Source organism: Phyllopteryx taeniolatus, chromosome 11, assembly GCF_024500385.1.
Source record: "Phyllopteryx taeniolatus isolate TA_2022b chromosome 11, UOR_Ptae_1.2, whole genome shotgun sequence".
In the NCBI taxonomy this organism is placed as follows: Eukaryota; Metazoa; Chordata; class Actinopteri; order Syngnathiformes; family Syngnathidae; genus Phyllopteryx; species Phyllopteryx taeniolatus.
Genome location: NC_084512.1, coordinates 28,555,587 through 28,574,586, shown reverse-complemented (window position 1 = coordinate 28,574,586; position 19,000 = coordinate 28,555,587). Strand labels below are relative to the sequence as shown.

The 19,000-nt window shown below is 45.5% G+C and overlaps 1 protein-coding gene across 4 annotated transcripts in view; it reads right to left on the bottom strand.

Moving 5' to 3' along the window:
• LOC133485546 (bone morphogenetic protein receptor type-1A-like) overlaps window positions 1-19,000 on the bottom strand; it is a 32,077-nt gene that overhangs the window by 7,992 nt on the left and 5,085 nt on the right. For 3 of the 4 annotated variants that reach the window (XM_061789397.1, XM_061789399.1, XM_061789398.1), the window contains exons 2-3: window positions 14,763-14,835; window positions 5,407-5,657 (exon numbers count right to left, since the gene is read on the bottom strand). In XM_061789397.1, coding sequence (XP_061645381.1) covers window positions 5,407-5,657; window positions 14,763-14,835 — 324 coding nt within the window. Of the gene's footprint in view, window positions 1-5,406; window positions 5,658-14,762; window positions 14,838-19,000 lie in introns of all 4 variants that reach the window. The other variant, XM_061789400.1, reaches the window with a different exon arrangement.

Here is a 19,000-nt window from a genome sequence, read left to right as displayed (position 1 = left end):
TTGGGCGAAGCCGCTCGTCACGCGGTGAGTTTGGCGCTCACGGCGCATTTCTTGGTTGCAAATCTGGGATGCAGCAAAATGAAAATTGGTGGCCAAAACAGAAGAGAGCAAACGGTGAAATCAAGGCTGAAAACCCAAACTCCCAAAGAAACGATTGTGCCAATTAGCAGTCAAATTGCTTTTATGGTTATGACTGTGTACTAACCTCACTCACTAAAAGCAAGGCATTGCAACTGCATACATTAATATTCATACTTGAAGTATTGATTTAGCACTCACATTCCAACAATGCAGAGATGGCGATATGGGGGGGGGGGGGAACAAAAGAAAAGCAAAAAACCTATCATGGCCTTTATTTCTCCTATCAGTCCGTAGACCGACATCCAGTATATACAGAGCCACCTTGTTTGAACGGACTCATGGGGCGACTGCGTTCGGAATCATTCGTCATTCCCCACTCCCGAATGACTGCAAAGCGATTTGCAGTTGACATTTCCTTCAGAACGATCTCGGCCCTACAATTTGACGATACGTCTCCTCGAAGGCTTGTTTGTTTTCTATCTGCCGTAATTCCGCCCCGTTCATCGTGCGGCTTGGCGACATCGTCACGTGGCGCTGTTGAATTTGGTTTTTGAATCCTCCTCGATCGGCATCAGGACATGTGACCCAGCTCGGGCTACTTAGAAATCCATTTCCAAAGAAGCTTTTCCCAGCTGATGGTCCCCTTCCACAACTGACATCTCAGTGAGGGGGGAGGGGAGAAAGAATAACATTCGAGTTGTTTTGTGGGCGGTGGAAGAAAGAAAGAAAGAAAGAAAGAAAGACAAAGAAAGGAGAGGAGCGTCATGATGTTGCCTCTTATCACTTTTCCTCCTTCACCGTCATCTCATTCCTCTAATCTGCCCTTTTCTTCTTCTTCTTCTTCGTCTTCTTTTTCTGTGTGGCGCATTCCAGGCCGCCTTCCTCGCAGCAACAACACTAAAGTGCGCTGGCATGTCTGGACTCGCCGCGCACACACTGCCCCGGTCGTCAAGGAAACAGTCGCCGGAGCCCAAACACCCCCCACCGGTCCGCCACTCCTGCGTCGATGTCATGCTACATTTGAAACACTCTGGACGGTGGACCCCCGCTATTCGAGGGGGACGCAGTCAGGATGTGGCGGCGAAACTGCATTGAAGAAAAAATAAACAGCGAGTATGCGGGGCTCCATTGTAAAGTGAATTTGGAGATAATTGCAAAAACAAAATGTAATGCGGAGATTGCAGTTTTCCTCATCTTTTCGGGGCGTAGCTAAATAAGCGCCGCGTGATGCGCTTTGGCGTCCGGCGTGACTCGCCCCTCCCCCTCGGTATAAAAACCTCATGGCCTTTGTTTACATCAGCAGTTATGCGGCGCCATTGCGGCACGCCTGTAGCTTGCTAGCTATGCCTCCACCACCGCTGGCACGGCTATTTTAGAGCGCCTTGTTGTTGGCTGTAAGTGTGCGCCTCACATGCACAGAAAGGAGGAGGAAGGGTAGGGGCTGAAATTCTCTCAAAAGTCCAATTTGACAGCCAGCGTGACGCTCCAGTCGGCGTGGCCGCTTTAGAGCGCCTCGTCGTCGGCCGTGATGAGCACGAGCGCGTCATGCAGAGAAAGACAGAAGAGCGAGGAGCGGGGGGAGGGATTTGGGGGTTTTTTAAGGTCCGACTTCACACTGGATGAGTGATCTGTCGCACTTCATACAAATGGGAACAAAACGATTTTCTTTGAGGAGGTCAGAGAATAAGTTCTTTGTCAATTGGGATCCCGTTTTGAATGATCTGAAATCACTGGTATGACATGATCATTACTGTAAATGTTTTTTCTTCTTTTCTGAATTAACAACAAGACGACAGCTGCCCTTGTCTAATAAAACAAAAAAAAATGGTGCTTGTGGACTCCGCTACGTATTTTCCTAAGCCCGCTACATTTCCACACGTGACTTTTGCACTAAGAAGCGTGCTCTACATGGACAACAAGTTGCTTCTACTTGTTGTTGCTTTTTGCTCTTTTTATTTACCGTGTTAAAAATATGTGTACATTTTGCACTTGTGTATGTGCCCCAAGTTTGGGTCGGTGGTTGAAGGAGGGGGGGGGGAAAAAAAAAAAAAAAAAAGAATACAAATGATGTTTTTGTGTCTGTGTGTGTGTGTGTGACTTTTGCCTTTCAATTAAAAACGCACACACACAAAAAATGTCTGACCTGACAGCCAGCGCGGCTGCTTTAGAGCGCCTTGACGTCGCGGCGTGGAAAAGCCCCACAGGAACCCGGTGGGCTATATTGCAGCTAGCGGAGGCTTTAAGTGGCTCTATTTTGGCAGCTCAAACGTGGAGTTATGCGGAGACACAAGTAGCACGCATCCTTCCAGGTTGTAGTTGTGGTATTTGATTGACAGTTGACAGCTCAACGGGGAATGGTTGGAGCGCATTGGGCGGACACGCCCACAGCGCCTGAGAGCGGGGGGGGGGAACGAGCTTCTTTTTCACCGCTTTCAAGCCTCACTCGATATGCTTGACATGTTTTTAATCAGTCAAATTTGGCAGTGTTGTTAACGACACCGCTCTCTCTCTCTCTCTCTCTCTCTGTGGTGTGTCCGATTTAGTTTCCCTTTACAGGGGCTTTCAACATGGAACTATTTACATCAAGTGTTTATATGAAGCAATATCGGATACGACTGCACAGTTGTATTTTTTAGCACAATATGTAAATGAGCATGTGTACTGCATGTGTTGTGTACTTGTGTCCCAACAACACGTTTTCAATGCAAGAGGCTGGGACAACAGAGGAGGAGAAAGAAACGGAAAGCGTGTGTGCGCGTCAGTCAGCGTGGAGACTGAGGTCTGGCAAAGAGCACGCTGGGTAATCGGACTCTTCAAGTCGCGGCGCCGCAAATTTCCATGAAGCGCAACTTGACGATAAAAAGAGTCATCGCTATTAAAAGATGTTTTATGATCAAACAAAGCGTCTCTCAACTGTGGTTTGCTTTTATTATTTTTTTCATGCGGCAATCTATTCATCTAAATCAGGAATGTCAAACTCAAAATCACGGTGGGCCAAAATTCAAAATTCAACTCAATATTGAATGAAAAATCACTGCGATGTGCACGTTTCCCTTTTTGGAAAAACGAGAAATCGAATTTGCGATAAAAGACAACAGTGGTATTTGTTTGTTGTTTTGTATTTAAATAGCTCTTCTGTCTCACCATCTTCTATTGATCTATCTCCAAATACCTTTCTTTTTCATGTAAATCTTTTTTCAAAGGCCAACAACAAAACAACCCCCAAAAAATAAGACTGTCCTTCAATAAAAATCCAAACTTTAAACTATGAACGGTCCTTGCCTAGGAGTTGATAAAGGGCATTGAAAAAAAACCCAATTCAATTCAATAATGTTGTATTCTTTGTTGCGCCGCACACGACAAACTCGACTTTCGTGAGCAGACGATCTGCCTCCCGCCTGTCTTGGAAGTGAACCGCTTTCCATCCTTTTTACCTTTGGCCATTTTTTGAAAATTTGCTCGAGGAGACCGCTAGCATAGTCGCTAACGACTGCAACAGAAAGGGGAGGGGCGCTCGCCGGTCGAGACCGATGGGCCGACACACGAGCAAAGCATTCTGGGATTTGGAATATTAGTGGCGCGTGTGCTATATACTGGCGGGCCAGCTCTAATACACATTTCAAATGGTCTTGCCGGCCAAAAACCTATTACATCGTGGGCCAAATTTGGCCCCCGAACCCGAGTTTGACCTACGTGATCTAAATGGATGAAATGCATATGTAATGTCGCACAAACTATCATATCGTGACATCTCGCTTCATATTATTTGGCACATTTTTGGGGGGAAGAATCACAACAAATAAAAATGATAAGTAAGTCCATAAACCATGTAATGAACAAAGAATGTCGTTTGTACACCGCCTCTGGTTGTACATTGCTTCTTGAATGTATTTTGACCTTGATTTTGGATTGTTTAATTGTGTGTTGTGCTACAACAGGCTCTTGAATGAAACGCAATATTGTTATTATATGATTATTTTGCATTTTTCCCTTCTCATTCAGATAAGGGAAACGAGCACTTTTCAAGGGGCAAATGTGTCTCCGGAGGGACTGAGGGATATTTCCGGAGAACAATGGCCGTTTGGAAGCTTTAGCGCCGCGACAGCCCCGCGCCGTGTCATACAGGAAGTAGTTCGTGCGCAAAGAGGAAGTGAGAGCGGCAACAATCGGCTCAACAGCTTCCTGCGGCGCCAGCTTTCGGGACGCTTTCTCGGTGATTGGCCATCGGGGAAGCTACGTGTTATCACCTGGAGGTCATCTGGACAGAGAAGAACGTGAGAAAGGGGCGGAGCTGGGATTGAAGAGGCCATTTGCGTCTGTGCGTTAGCTTCAAAAGCAGCCCGACAGTGAATATACGAGCTTCTGTTATGCAAATGTTTTAACTGACCTGATCACTCGCATTAAAGCAGGAACGTCTTTAAGTGTGTTTTTGGGGGGGGGGGGGGGGGGGGGGGGGGACACGGACGAGCATTCAGACGCACATTCACGCTGCCTGCGCCGAAGTCGGGCCGATCAGTGACGCTCAAATGTATTTATTGATTCTTACTTTCTATCCTGTTTAAAGAAATGATTTCTCATTCAATAATTTCTTATCTGATTTACTGTAAATATTACAATGAAAAATAGAAATCAAATGTTTTACACGTACATTATTTTATGAACAAATGTATACATTATTATTCAATTAGTATTAAAAGACACCAAAAGTATTATTGTTTTATCAAAATGACCCATTTTATTAGTTGCACTAATTTAGCTGTTCTTTTCCGAAAACTGTTTGACTCAAATATATAAACTTAATTTATCTCATTCTGGAAAGTGATTTATTGTAAATTACAAAAATAACAACTTTACAAATAAATGTATTTTTTTCATCTCATTAAATAATTGGTTCATAAATTATATATATGAAGCACTTTTTTTTTTTTGAGGCCATCTGCACCCATATTACTGTACAGTCCAAAATGAATGTTTGGTACTTTTTTGTGGCCTAAAACATCCAGTACAGTACAAAGCTATTGTAAATAAATATTAAAAAAAGCTTGAAAAAGTTTCTAAATGTAGCCAAAAGCTACTGCATCAATTTAGCTGTTATTCGCATATACATGCATGTTCCTATTTCATGAAACAATTGCTTCATTCATTCGTTCTAATTCAATTAAGTATAAATAGTCAAGTGAAAACATGAGCATTGACGATGATCAAAATGAACTATTCGACAAATACATTTGAGCTTTTTGTTTGGTTGTTTGCGTCGTCGTGGCTAACATAGCACAGGCAAAGAACGAGCGCAATCAAGCGCGAAGGCCCGGCGTGGGTTCGTACCTTCCGCTCTGAGGACCATCAGCAGCGCGGCGGCCATGACGGCCAGACGCAACAGGACACCTCCCATCCTGCGGCGCGACCGGACGGACGCTCGGGCGGGACGGGGCCGCGCCAGGAGGGGCGGGACGGACGGTCCCGGCGGTCCCGACACGACTTTGCGGTCCGGAAGCTTCACGGGAGATGTTTGCTGGTCTGCTATCACAATATGAGAAGAAGTTCCTCTGGCTCGCTGGCTCTTTGGACCCGGAACGCTGACGAGACACAACATGTAACGCTTGGCCGTTATGATGTACAACTGCGGTACTTGGGACAAAGAATGCTGACAAAAGACAACATTTACATTCTCTACTTACTGTATGAGCAGTTTATCTTTAAGCAGCCCAGGTTAAAAGGTCAACATGAGCCTAAAATGGCTTGCGTGAAACCGAAATGGCAAACCTTTTGGGCATTGCTGCTTGAGACTTTTTTTTGCGGGCATACTCATACCAGATTTCATGATTTTCATGTTAAGTCAAACTAGCTTCGGAGGCATTCACAGAACCCCCGATAATGACGGAAACGACCCTAAAATGACTTGCTTGAAACCCAAATGACCGACTTTAGCAAACGTCCCGTGTGTTTCTTAAGACCTTTTTGTAGGTCTACTCATGATAGACAAGTCTAGCCAATTTTGTCAAGACAAACCGGATTCTGGGGCTGACTTTTCAAACATTTCTGAGGGTGCTAGCAAGCCAATTTTGCGGTCACTGTATCTCCCGAATGCAAATATTTTCATCCTGAAAATACCTGCAAAATGTCGCGATTGGTAGTAAAAGTGGTTCAAATTTAGAAGCAATAGGACAAAATCTCTCAAACAAGTTGGTCTTCGAAGGAACAGCGGAAAGGAGTAAAATGGCCAACTTCCTGTCTTTTCTGGCATGACTTTGTGTCTACTCATGATTGACATGTCTACCGTTAATTTTGCTAAGCAGAAGTAGCTTCAGTAGCTGACTGTAAAAAAAAGATTGTAGGGATTGCGGTGGCCGACAGGTTAGCACATCTGCCTCACAGTTCTGAGGTTGCGGGTTCAAATCCGGCCTTGCCTTTGTGGAGTTTGCATGTTCTCCCCGTGCCTGCGTGGCTTTCCGCCAGGCATTCCGATTTCCTCCCACATCCCACAAACATGCTCGCTAGCTTCTTTGAAGACTCTAAATTGCCCGGAAGTGCGAATGTGAGTGCGAACGCTTGTTTGTTTACATGTGCCCTGCGATTGGCTGGCGACCAGTTCTGCGGGTACCGCGCCTCTCGCCCGGAGTGCTCCAGCACGCCCGCGGCCCTCGTGACGATAAGCGGTATGGAAAATGAATGAACGTGGGGCTTGCTAGCAAGCCATTGTTCGGCCTACGAAAAACACATTTTCACGACGATGAACACTTCCATCGGATCTAGTTTATGTACTTCAACTCTGCTAGTGACTGGCCAAAGTCTCTAGAACGAGTTTGTCTTTAAAGAACCTCATTAGCCGATAATGTCATTTCTTCCTGTATCTTCTCAGACTTTTATTGTGGGTCTACTCATGATTGATGCGTTTACCAAATGTGACGTTTCAAGGCAATTTTCGAGACTAAAGTAAATGCAGTATGTTAAATGCGGGCATGCCTAATAGAGCAGCGGGAACACTGGGCTTCCTGTTCCGACAGCAAAATAGCGAACATAACCGACGTGTTGTGCTACGGAACCAACCCCCCACCTGCATCAACGCCAAATGATTTGTCCAAGATGTTGCGCAATTACAGGCGCAGCACTAATAGCCACATATCGCAATTAGGGGGCGCCGAGAGGGGGTTGGGTGGATGCTGGTCGGGTGGGGGGGTCATGTGTGTGTGTGTTGGGCAATTAGTGGCTCTGTCCAGCCAGTGTCTGTCACTTTCTATTTGCCAGGGCGGGACAAAGAGGTCGGACCTGTGACCCACTTTTCACACATCTTTTGCTGGCGAGGTAGGGGGGTCCCGGCGAGTGTGCATGTGTATTCCCACTTTTAGGAGAACATTTGACAAGTGTCTTGATGATGTGGGCTTGTTCAAGTGCGCAAGAATGTGGTCAGATAAGACCGACTGGCACAAAAAAAAAAATCACACACACACAGACAGAGTCGCGTAAGATGCTGGAGTGCGGACAAGATGAGGCAGGTTGAGGAAGGACCGTGCGGTGAAACCGGAAGCCGCCCGACTCCAGTTCCCACAACCCCCACCCAAACTCCGAGGCACCCGTCCCAAGTCCGCTTCCCTTCGAAAACAGTGTAGCGCGAGCATGACATCATATGTGCTCACGTTATCTTCAACATGAAGAAGAAGGGGGGGGGGGAAAAAAAAAAAAAAAAAAAAAAAAAAAAGTCTCAGTGGACATTTGAAGTCCAATACAATCACAACAGTGACACACATGCAAGTAGAGGTGCAACAATTTATCGAAAACCAAATCAATTATTCGATCTATAAGAACCAAGTGTTTTTAAACTATTTCAGCACAATTTGTATTGAACCTTTATTATTTTTTCCCCCTATATTTAGGTGCGGCGTTTATCGTTTATATTCAGACTGTGTAAGTTATATTAAATATCCTTTTTAGGATGAAAACCTCTTTTGTTTTTGAAGGAACACTTCAGCCTACCAGGCTAAAGTCTTTTAATGTTGGCCATGGTGGTGGTACTTGGTCTTTTTTTTTTTTTTTAGGTGGTACTTGGTATAAAAAGTTTGAGAAGCACTGGACCAAAGCATCAAACACGTAGCTCCTTAACATGTTGCTCAGAATGAAAGCAGCCATTGTTGTGCGGAGCCACCTGTACGCGATGTAACGCACCCTTATAAGCAGGCATCCGGCCGTGACCGCCACGCCCACATCCCCCAAAAGACTCTCCGCTCGCGTCCATGCGGGCATGCGGGGAAACTTACTGCCGCAGCAACTCGCGCGAGCCGCTGATCGGAATCCCTCCCTATCCGCTACGCTGCCTTCTGTAATCAGTTGGCCATTTTGTGACGTCTCGTGAGCACAGCGAATCCCCTGCATAGTGGCCTCGACGTATCCCACAATGCATCTTGAAATGACGCCGACAACCAGCGGTCACCAGAAAAGATATTAGGGGTTGCAGCGACTACGTGGCAAAGGTGGTTACAGCTTAAAGTGGATGAATCAGTAATCGCGTGTTTTGGCATTAACAACATGGACGCCTCACTGGAGTCAAAAGGTGGTGGCTTCACTGACGAACAGCCTTAAACCCTCACTTAAGCCAGTACACCAAACGTCCTCCCGGAACAGTAAAAAGTCAGACAACATAGCGTAACGTTCGCTTAGACGATAAAACGAAGGCAAGCGGTGGTCGATAAATCACCTCTTTATTGTAAAAAAGGAACGGTTAATGTCACCAGAGAAAACATCCAACGGGCATTTCTCTCAACCGTCGGCCTTCATCTCGCTGACGCACGCTCACAATGCTCTTCCACTGGCTCCACCCCCGACTCGCACATCCAATCACAAATCACAGACACCTTCGGGGTCTCGCAGATCGTGGGATTTTATGGATCTCTTGCAACGACACAGCTGCAGGTTTGCATGACCTTTGGGCTGAATTGTTTTCCAAAAGTATGCTATTATTATTATTATTATTATTATTATATAGTGTTGCGAGTGGTAGCTCTTGAAGACCTGTTGTGTAAAACAAACATTGTCGACATTTCATATTTCTACAACTGCTTTGTCCCGCTTTTCTGTCATCAGGTTGCGGCCGGCTACCTTGACCAGAAGGAAGTGCTTCGACCTGATTTGCCCAATGTGCAAGTTGGTTGCACATAACCCAAATAAGGCCACGGCAATAACCTCGTTCAAGGCACAAGAATAGCCCACCATATAAAAATCCCGATATCGTGATTAGGGACTGGGAGTAGCCAGTGAGTGAATGATTGCGAACACAGCGACCGCTCCAACGGGATTTTGAGTGGATTTAAACAACTTGATGATGTCACACTGACCGCCATTGTTGTCTTTAAAAAACAAACCCAAAAAACAGCAATTTAGTGCACAAATAATGGCCACCTTTCAAACCTCCCAAGCTTCCTTTCACCCCCTGCGGCGGGGAAGTCCAGACATCAATAATAAGACCTTAATGCGCGTCCACTTCCTGCTCTGGAAGAAGAGTGGCAATCCAACCAAACGAGCCAGAGGCCGACAACTCGCGAGCTGCGCATAGAAATCGTGGAATGGCCGAGATTGGGATCGTGCTCAGGTGGGGGTGATGGGGCAGATTTCAGTGGGGCGCTAAAAATGGAATGAAGAAGCATCTTTCGTAACAATCTCATCTGATGCGAAGCAAACAAAAACACTACCACAACATGCGAGAAAAACAAGCTCGCCTTTCATCAACATTTTCCTTTGCCAGTTAAGACCAAATATGTTAGTGTTTCAGTGTCTTAAGAAAAAGTGCTTTACTTGTATAAAAAAATAAGAACATTGACGTATGAACTGCATTGCATTATGCCTTTAAGAAGACCTATTCAAAAAGAGAGCAGTACTTAGTGTCAAAGTTAGACTATTTTTACACCTAAGTATTAACAATGTTGAACTTATATTGACATTGGTATACAAACTAAAACTAGGCTTAGGAAAGTAAAAAACGGCCACAGGAAATGGGCAGAAAAACTCCACCCTGTGGCGACACCCCCCGACTTGGAGGTGAACTGCAGCACACTTTCAAAACAGCGCGCGTGGGTTGCGCTGGAGTATAAAGACAAACTACGTGAGGGGCAGCCGCGGTGAGTATAAAGAAGCCTTTAGAGTTGTTCCTTCATCAATGTGGTCTTTCCTTCATCTTGGACGAGGAAGGTGTATTATATCCATACCCACCCGCCCGCCCCTCCTCCCTCCTTGCAGGCGAGCCCCCGGCCGGGTGCCGCGGCAGCTCGGCGATGGCGTCGGCGCCAATGCCCGACATGCCTTTCGGGGCCTGGGAGACTGCAGGCCAGACTTCCTGGCTCCGCTGCCATTGTTTGCTCGCCCGCTCTCTGCGGCCGTAGATTACCCTAAGAATACCCGCAATCCCCCGAGCCTTCCTCCTCTTTAGCTAATCCTCATCATCTTCAATGTAATTCTCATGAAATCTACCTGTCCTGGCTGCATTCTGCAGCCACTATCTCGCAGTTCGACCCCAGGTGTCAAACTCCAGGCCTCGGCCGAGCCAGATCCGCCCGCCACATCAAAAGTTTCTAGGACCCGCTAAATTGTCTTTTTGTTAAATCAAAATGTATTTATAGAGCACATTTCAAAAGTGCTGTACAAATAGTTTAGAACACACGAGACATGAAACTAAGGAACATTGCAGAAAAAAAAAATATATAAAACCAATATAACAACTTTTTATGCATGCTCAAGGAATGCAAAGGAGGAGAAGCGGCTTTTGAAGGGGAATGAATGCTCCGCAATGGTTTTTTTTTTTGCTGTACAGTGTGTTCATGGAATAAGAATTAATTTCATAAATAAATACATCAATGTAAAGGCCTTTTCACAGTGCACTTGTTTTACTCGGTGTTCACCGCGAGGCAGGGCGTAGGGACGACGGCTTGCCCATTTGTGTACCTGTATATGTAATACGATAAGGTGATTAAACGGCACATTATAGGATTTTCAGTCATAACGGCCCTCTGACGAAACTCGCAAAGTTTCACCGTTAGACCATCATTTTAAAATATGTCCCCCCCCCCACATCTGCTCACATGGATCTAACCGTTCTATTAGAAAGGTACAAAAACTTGATGGATGTCTTCCATGCTTCATAGATTACCCAGCAACCACTGGGGCCACTCACACACGCGGAGTGACCGCATTAGTGTTGTTGTACAAATACAAACGAAAACTGCGTGTGCGCGTGTGTTGCCGAGCAGAAGAAGAAGCCATAAATTCTTATGACGTGGCTCGGGAGCCTGGAGGTGTTTTTAATGAGTGTAATCGCCATAGTAACAGGTCCGTCCGTCAGAGGCACAGTGTTGCCTTTGTCCTCCAGCGCGACCGTAAAACAAAGCCACGCAGCAATATGATCATAAATCACACGACGCACAAGCGCAATGTTCCGACAACGTTCCCAACTTACACAGTTTGCTCGTAAAATGTGGACGCATTACTCACGCGATGTTTTGTTGCATATTTTTAAAAATATTTTACACTTTGTGTTACAACTGAACTGCTCTACTATGACAACAACTCGGAGGCCAGACGCACCAAACTAAAATATCTCTCTAATTGTAGGTGGCACACTACACACTGTTTTGAGTGTGTGTGCGTGTGTGTGGTCAGCAAGTGGAGTGTGAGAGGACTCATGGTTTCTTCCACGATGTCGCTTTGGAAGCTCACGCCAAGCCTCAGTCAACACTACACACCACTCGGTGGTCCTTTTGTGTTTGTGTGATTTGAAAGTCCCACAAAGAAAATGTCAAAAAAAAACAAAACAATTTACTTCACAAATTGTCATCATAGGTCCAAAAAAAGATGGCCAAACTACAGCCTGTTTTTTTGTTTTGTTTCTACCAGGGTTGTAACTAACAACTTTTTTTTTTTTAAAATAATAATAGTAATCTGGCAATTATATTTTGATGAATCAATTAACCAGATAAAAACAAATATTTCCGCCCCTTTATTCAAAAACAGGACATGACTTCCAATTGATTATGATTCACTTCCCGGCTTGTGCAGATTTGCACAAATTGCGGGACCAGACTTTTTTCATTAATTCTGCTCGTCTTTATCTTTGTCTCTGTACTATCTCTACACTGCAATGGATGCCGTGTGCGTGTGTGCGTGTGTTTGCCGGGTTCATATAGGCGTGTCTGCTTTCATCTGTGGGGATGGGAGGGGTGGGTTTTTGGAGTCCTCCTGCAATTTTATTGTCTGTATTTTCTCCCTGTGGATCACTTTGGCTTGCATTTCACGTGTGTGTGAAAAGTGCTACGCAAATCCTATTTGATTTGAGTTATAAAAACTAAAATGGCACCTGATTGGGAAAAAAAAGGTATGCACATGATCATATAACACTAAATATGTGCAAAATCTATAATCGCCGCATTCCATCGTTCATCTCAATGTTTCTGCTTAAGATCTTTTCATGGGGAACTCCTACATACCTTTATACTGAAATCATCCATATTTGCATTCCCAAGCTAAGAAATGTGTGTGCGCTTGTGGCGCGGGACATATGGGAGTGATTTGGAGGAGCAGACAGGCCGCCTCTGAAGTCAGAACGTCGACTAAAGTTCCACTGCGTGGTCTGCTTGACCTGAACATAAAACACAGTATTTCCTTGACTAAAGGCCGTCCCTCTCAAAGACTGACTGAGGCATCCACTTAGGGCAAAACAATGTCTCTCTTGTCCAATGATGTGAAACATGTTGTTCATAACTGTTGTTCGCTGTCAGGAATTGACATCAAAGAACTGCTGAGCCCATTGGAACTCCGATGCTGAGCAAAAACGCAGCACTAAATTACGTAAACGATGAACTCAAGTGGAGAAAATATCAGATTGGGTGTTCCAGGTGATATTTTCGCTATTTGTAGACGAGTCGTCACTTTCACAATGTCGTGTTCACGTTTGGGTTCCGCTCAGTCCCGAAATATATTATTGGTGCAAAAATAGATGGCTGCCCCACATGCAGTTGAGCAAGGAACAGCCACAGACAACATTCGGCTTGTATACGTAATTCAAGAAAGGAAAGGAGAGTCTGCTGAACAATGGAAGCAAAGCAAGCGTGACATATTGACTCCGCTGACTGCGACACTAAAACGATGACATCACATAAAATAGCAAAACATAACAAAAACGTGACACGCCGTCTTAATTGGTGCACATTTAATGGCTTGAATAGCCACACGCAGTCATGTTTGCGTGGGCGTCACTGTCTTATTTAACATCTGTAGAGTTTTTATTGTGGCCACATGTACACACACATTATGTAGACCCCCCCCCCCCCCCCAATCTGATTAAAGCCCCCCACCCCTCCCCTTCTGCTCTTTCATGAGATTAACCCTTGATCACCAGCAGTGACGGCAGGGCTGTCCAATCAGGAGGCTTCATGCCTTTTTAATTGCAGCCCCTGATTGGCTCATTTTGCCCGTTGTCTGCTTTGATGAACAACAGCCCCAACAGGACAAATTCTGACCGCATCGTATGTGTGTGTGTATCTATAAAACATGACCGTATACGTGTGTGTAAGATGACGACGTACACAGTGGTCAGCTGCACGTTCGCCAATGGGCGTTTGCGAATTCACCTGTGTACACTGATTTTGAAAACCTATCGCCGTTATTCACAGAAACATTCCCCTTTTCGTGTTTACCGTATTTTCGCGACCATAAGGCGCACTTAAAAGTCTTACATTTTCTCCAAAATGGACAGGGCGCCCTATGTGCGCACCGAGTTCCAAAATGTGTAAATGTCGTTGTGTGACTTTGATGAGCGCTCCGCCCGACTGACTGGGAGCATTTCCCGCCGACACGCTGCTTATATCGAGGAAAGGCGGACGTGAGTGAGGACAGCAAGGCTGGATGGACGAGGAGAAAATGAGAGAGTGGCTGAGTGAGGTGCACGTAAAGAGACCGGATGGTTTTTTTCCCCACGCGTCACCGTCCCTGTTGATCCGTGACTCCATTCGTGCACATCTCACAGCCGCTGTGAAAAACCAAGTGTAGCAAATGAACTCGGAGCTTTCCATCAATCCGGGAGGCTTGACGAAGGAACTCCGACCGCTGGACATCGGTGTAAACGGGGCGTTCAAAGTGAAGTTGAGAGCGCCGTGCATAGTTCTGCATTATTTTGGGTTTGCGAACGGTCTTGGTATGGACGAACGGAAGGATCTCCGTCTTGATTGTACTCGCGGCGCGTGACGATAACCGACTCCGTGCACGTCACGCTCGGATGTAAGCTGAAAAGACGTCGCCTGCTCCGCGGCGTAAGGCGGGAACCTGTTCTAGGCGGAAGTTCCGCCTTCACATCCTCGGTCATCCAACCACCAATCTAATAGCGTTTGCGATTGACATCACAAAAAAAAGTCCGTAAAAATTTGATTTGGTCAAAAAAATACTATTCATCGTATGTACTGTATGCTATTCGATGAATTGTAGCGTCTCTTTAATTAAGACAACGGGATCGGGACGGCCCTATTAAGAATGTGTCAGGTTACAAACGGGGTCACAGAACCAATTAAGTTCATAAGCTGAGGTTTCACTGTATTTGGGAAACTGTATTTTTTATACTTTAAACTATATACTGTACTATTAGGCAATTTGAATGACTTTTAGAAGAAAAGTCAATTGTTCTGTGTGTGTGAGCGCGTGTGCGTCCATACCTGAGCGCTGTGTCCGTGCGTGTAGCATGTTGCCGCGAGGCTCCGTGGGCGAAGTGCGTCACATCAGGACAAGCTGTCGGGACGAGAGCGACACAGACGTTGAGTGCGGTTGCTCGTGTACGTTTGACATTCAAAAAAAAAAAAAAAAAAAGAACACCGGCAATCAATGAGACGATGCTACTTCCTGCTCGAGGTGAAGAAGAAACAGCAGTGGGAAGGACGAGCAGGAAGAGGAGGAGCTCCACGGCCAGCTTTTTGTTTTGTTTTGACACTCGCGACAAGGAGAAAATAGAAGTAGCGCCCACTCACGAGGGCGCTTCAAAAACAAAACAAACAGCAGCTGCCTCTCATTTATTTCTGGAGGGAATAACTGCTTCACTACAACATTTGCTTGATGCAAATTCAACAACACCGCGTCACGTATTCCAACAGCCAAACGTACGTGGCATCAGGCGACGCTTTGGAGTTTTACTTTCAATAACGCGTTCATGTGGATACAAAGCCAGTGCGATTCGTTGGTTTTGACAAAACAACAACAACAACAAAGCCATTAGTGGACACCGGTGGTAAGCAAAGTACAGCCCGCGGACCACACGAGGCCGCTCTTTTCTGTCATCGGGCCTGCAGAGCATTTACATGATCAACAATCCACTAATTGTCTGTTGCATTCATTTGCGCACGCGACTGACACACAAAAGGTTCTGACGTGTCTGCGTATTTTGAAGAAAGAAAGAAAAAAAAAAAAAAAAAAGGTCATTTTGAAAAGGTCGTCTTCTTTAAATCTGTATTTCCTTTTGATTGTGTCTTTTCCATGTGGGCAAAATGAAAATAAAGAAATAAAGGTAAAATGTTCACTTAGCAGTGAAGAAGGCGTGACCAGCGAGAAGGCAGAGAAACCAGTCGTCACCTCGTAAACAAGCAAAGCGGGCCGAGCTATGCGGGCCGGGAGGTAAACACGCACGCTCAAAGATAGCAGAGCTGCTCACACTTGAGAGGCTGTATCAAACGTCACATGACATCTCTTTGGTCAATGTGATCACCCCCCAAAAACCAAAAAAAACTTATTATTATTATTATTTTTTTTTAATCAAGAGTCAAGACTGACTTGCACTTTTTGAGTCAAAGGTTTCAAGTGCAGACACGGAAATGATGTCATCGTGGTGGTCCGTGTCACAATGTGTGCAGACACTAAATGCTCGTGTGCTCTTGCAAAGAGGTTTTTTTTTTTTTTTTTTTTTTATAAATTGGCAAGGGGTGTACAATTTGCATCTGCTCAAAGAGGTATGAAATCGTGTGAAATCTGACACGGGACAACTAGAAGAGCCGGTTGCGAACCAAAGCCTTACCAACTTGCCAACACATCCGAGTTATTGGTTGTTGTCGTCGAGTGACTGCTCGGTCTGATCTTTTAATCGGGTGGCCATTCTGAATCAGAATCCGTTTGCAATTGTCTTACCTTGGAGAAATAAAGCTTCAATAAAAGAAATCAGTTTCAGCCTCAAAAAACACCTAAAAAGAAAGAAAAATAGCACTGCGGTGTACAAAAAAAACGTACAGAAATACAAATTAACTTTAATTACTATACGTTAGGGCTGCAACAACAAATTATTTTAATAATTGATTAATCTGGTGATTACTTTTTCAATTAATCAGATAAAAAAATTAATTTCCATCCCTTTTCTTAAAAAAAAAAAAAAAAAAACAGGCCATTATTTGCAAAAAATGCAAACATAAATTGTTCCTGGTTTGGTCCCTAACATCCGTCAGAAAATCGGTCGCAGGAGGTCAGAGGTGAGGGGTCGTGAACGGGGATGAGCGCATGTATCGGGATTCAGAAAATCCGTCGAGTCTCTTCCCAATCACAGCATTCAAAAGGAGAAAATGGTTTTTTCCCCTTCTTGGATTCGCTTTATTTCTGTTGAAACCAAACAAGCTTTGAAACTGATTTTTTTTTTTTTACCAGCAAGTTTCGCATTTTTAATATACAAATGCGGTGATCACACGATTGCAACAAGGTCAGCGAGCCGCCAACGTGGCGAGCGCGTCTGAATTATTCACCGCGTGGCAGTATTTCAAGCCCCGATCAATAGCATTAGGAGGCAACATGGCCGCCACTTCCACTTTGGAACTGCATCAGCAGGGACAAGGCCACGCTGAATTCAAGGGGAGAAGCGGAAAAGAGGGCCGCTGACTTTTCTCGAGTAAATCTGACACTCAACAAGTCTCGCACAGTTTGGAAACATGGTTTTTTTCTTCCAATAACGTCTCCCTTCTATTCAGACCGATTTGTCTTGCATTCAATTTAGATCTTCGTGTGGGGAGCACGCCACAAAAAGATTCCGAAATGTTTTTTTCATGGTTTATTGAAAAAGTGTGATAACATTTCAGATGGTAAGTGTCACTGAAGAAGAAGTACGGTACTTAGTACTTTTTTTTTCCACCTGCAAGCCATGGCATCTTGGAGCTTTTTTTTTTGGGGGGGGGGGGGGGGGGGGGGCTGCAGATGGAAATGAATTGAAGTGTGCTGGCAAAAGAAAGTGAGCGGGCGCCAAGGCGGGCGGCAACTCAAAGCTTCACAGTGGTTTCCATCACCACCGAGCATTTGGTGGCGACGGCGTCTTCATTTTGCTTGCTGCCGTTTACAATTTCCAATGTACAAAAAGGCCATACGGTTGCAGATGCTGTCTTTCTTTCTTTCTTTTTTTTTTTTTCGGGTTACATATTCCACTCAAGCTTCTTTTGGCAACGGTGATAATACTGATAAGTGTTATCATTCTTGTTCTGAACTAATTGTGATCCTGAACGTCGATAGCGTTTTATCTCTACGGCACAAGCGTGAACGTCGACTAAATAAAACGAATCAAGCTGCCGTGATTTTTGCTTTATGCGAACACGGAGCAGTCAGTGAAGAAGAAGACGCTTCACGGAACGTTCACGTGAAAAGAATCGAGTAAAAAGAGGCGCTTTTTGTTGTTTTGGAAAGCGACGCCCAATCGCACAAAAGCGCTTCAATTGCAATGACGTTGTCATTATGGGAGCCTGGTGGGCTCCTTGCGTCCTCTCTCCCCCCCCCCCCCCCCCCCCCCCCCTGTCTGTGTTCAGGACCGGTCTCCCATCAGCCTCATCACCACCGGTATTTAAGCCTGCCTGTCCCAGGAAATCCTCGCCATAGTATCGCAGCCTCTCCCAGCGGTGCCACAGCCCACCTTGTGTCAAGTGAGCGTAAGTGTTCCTCGCTTCCCTTGTTAACTCTCGTGTCTCCTCGTTCCCAGTGCTCCGCTGTGTCCCTGACCCACGTCGTTCCCGCCGCCTGTTCTGCCAACACATTCAGGACCACCTCCGTAACCTTTGCTCAAGAAACTGTTCCTCAGTTTGCAACTGCCTCCGCCTGCTCTTGGGTCCAGCTGCTCCCCGCACGTGACGTGTTCGGTGTAGATGATCTCGTTCAACTTGAGGAACGTAACAATAAGATACAACTTACGATAATCATTTCCAGATTGATATATTTCTACAAATCGTAATTTCAACATAGGCCGCCATTCATTCCGGGCCGTGACGTCAAAAGGGGGCGTGCCCATGTTTCGCAGCGACGACCGCTGTTCAGCCGTTTCGGTTGGAGGCAGAGTGCGATCGGGGAAATGAGGAGCGAGAGGAAGAAACAAGAAACAAGAAATGAGGATCAAGACGACAGTTGCTCATTTCCAGTGGTGCATTTGTAGCGCCTGCTCGCCAATGGAGCTCCGTTTCATTTCTGCCGCTGCCCGTGGTACTTGTTCGTTTTGCCCGATGTCATAAATGTATTCGGTGATAACTGACAGTAAAGTTACATGAAATTATCAGCCGTATTTGACCGTGTTTCAGCGCTAACTCAGTGTCCGGCGGCGATGGTGGGCTGATCGAGGTAAGCGGCCGGCGCCTCCTGGCTTGCTCGGCTTTCGCTTGTGACACGCGGCCGTTTAGCTAGTCGGCGCTGCATTGGATTTAAGCCGTCGTTTAGACCCAGACGCACCGGTGAGCTCTCTCTCGTGAGCTGGGGGCGATCAAAGGCTTCTTTCGGCCGCGTCCTCCACTTGATCTTTTTGGGAAAGATATATAGAAGATAAGAAAGATAGAAACCATGCAAACTTTTCTTTGACCCAGCCCCCTAAAAGAATCGGAATCGTTTGGAACCAGAATCGAACTAAGGAACCGGAACCGGAAGCGCTCAAATTCAAACGATGCCCAACTCTCCGTATACG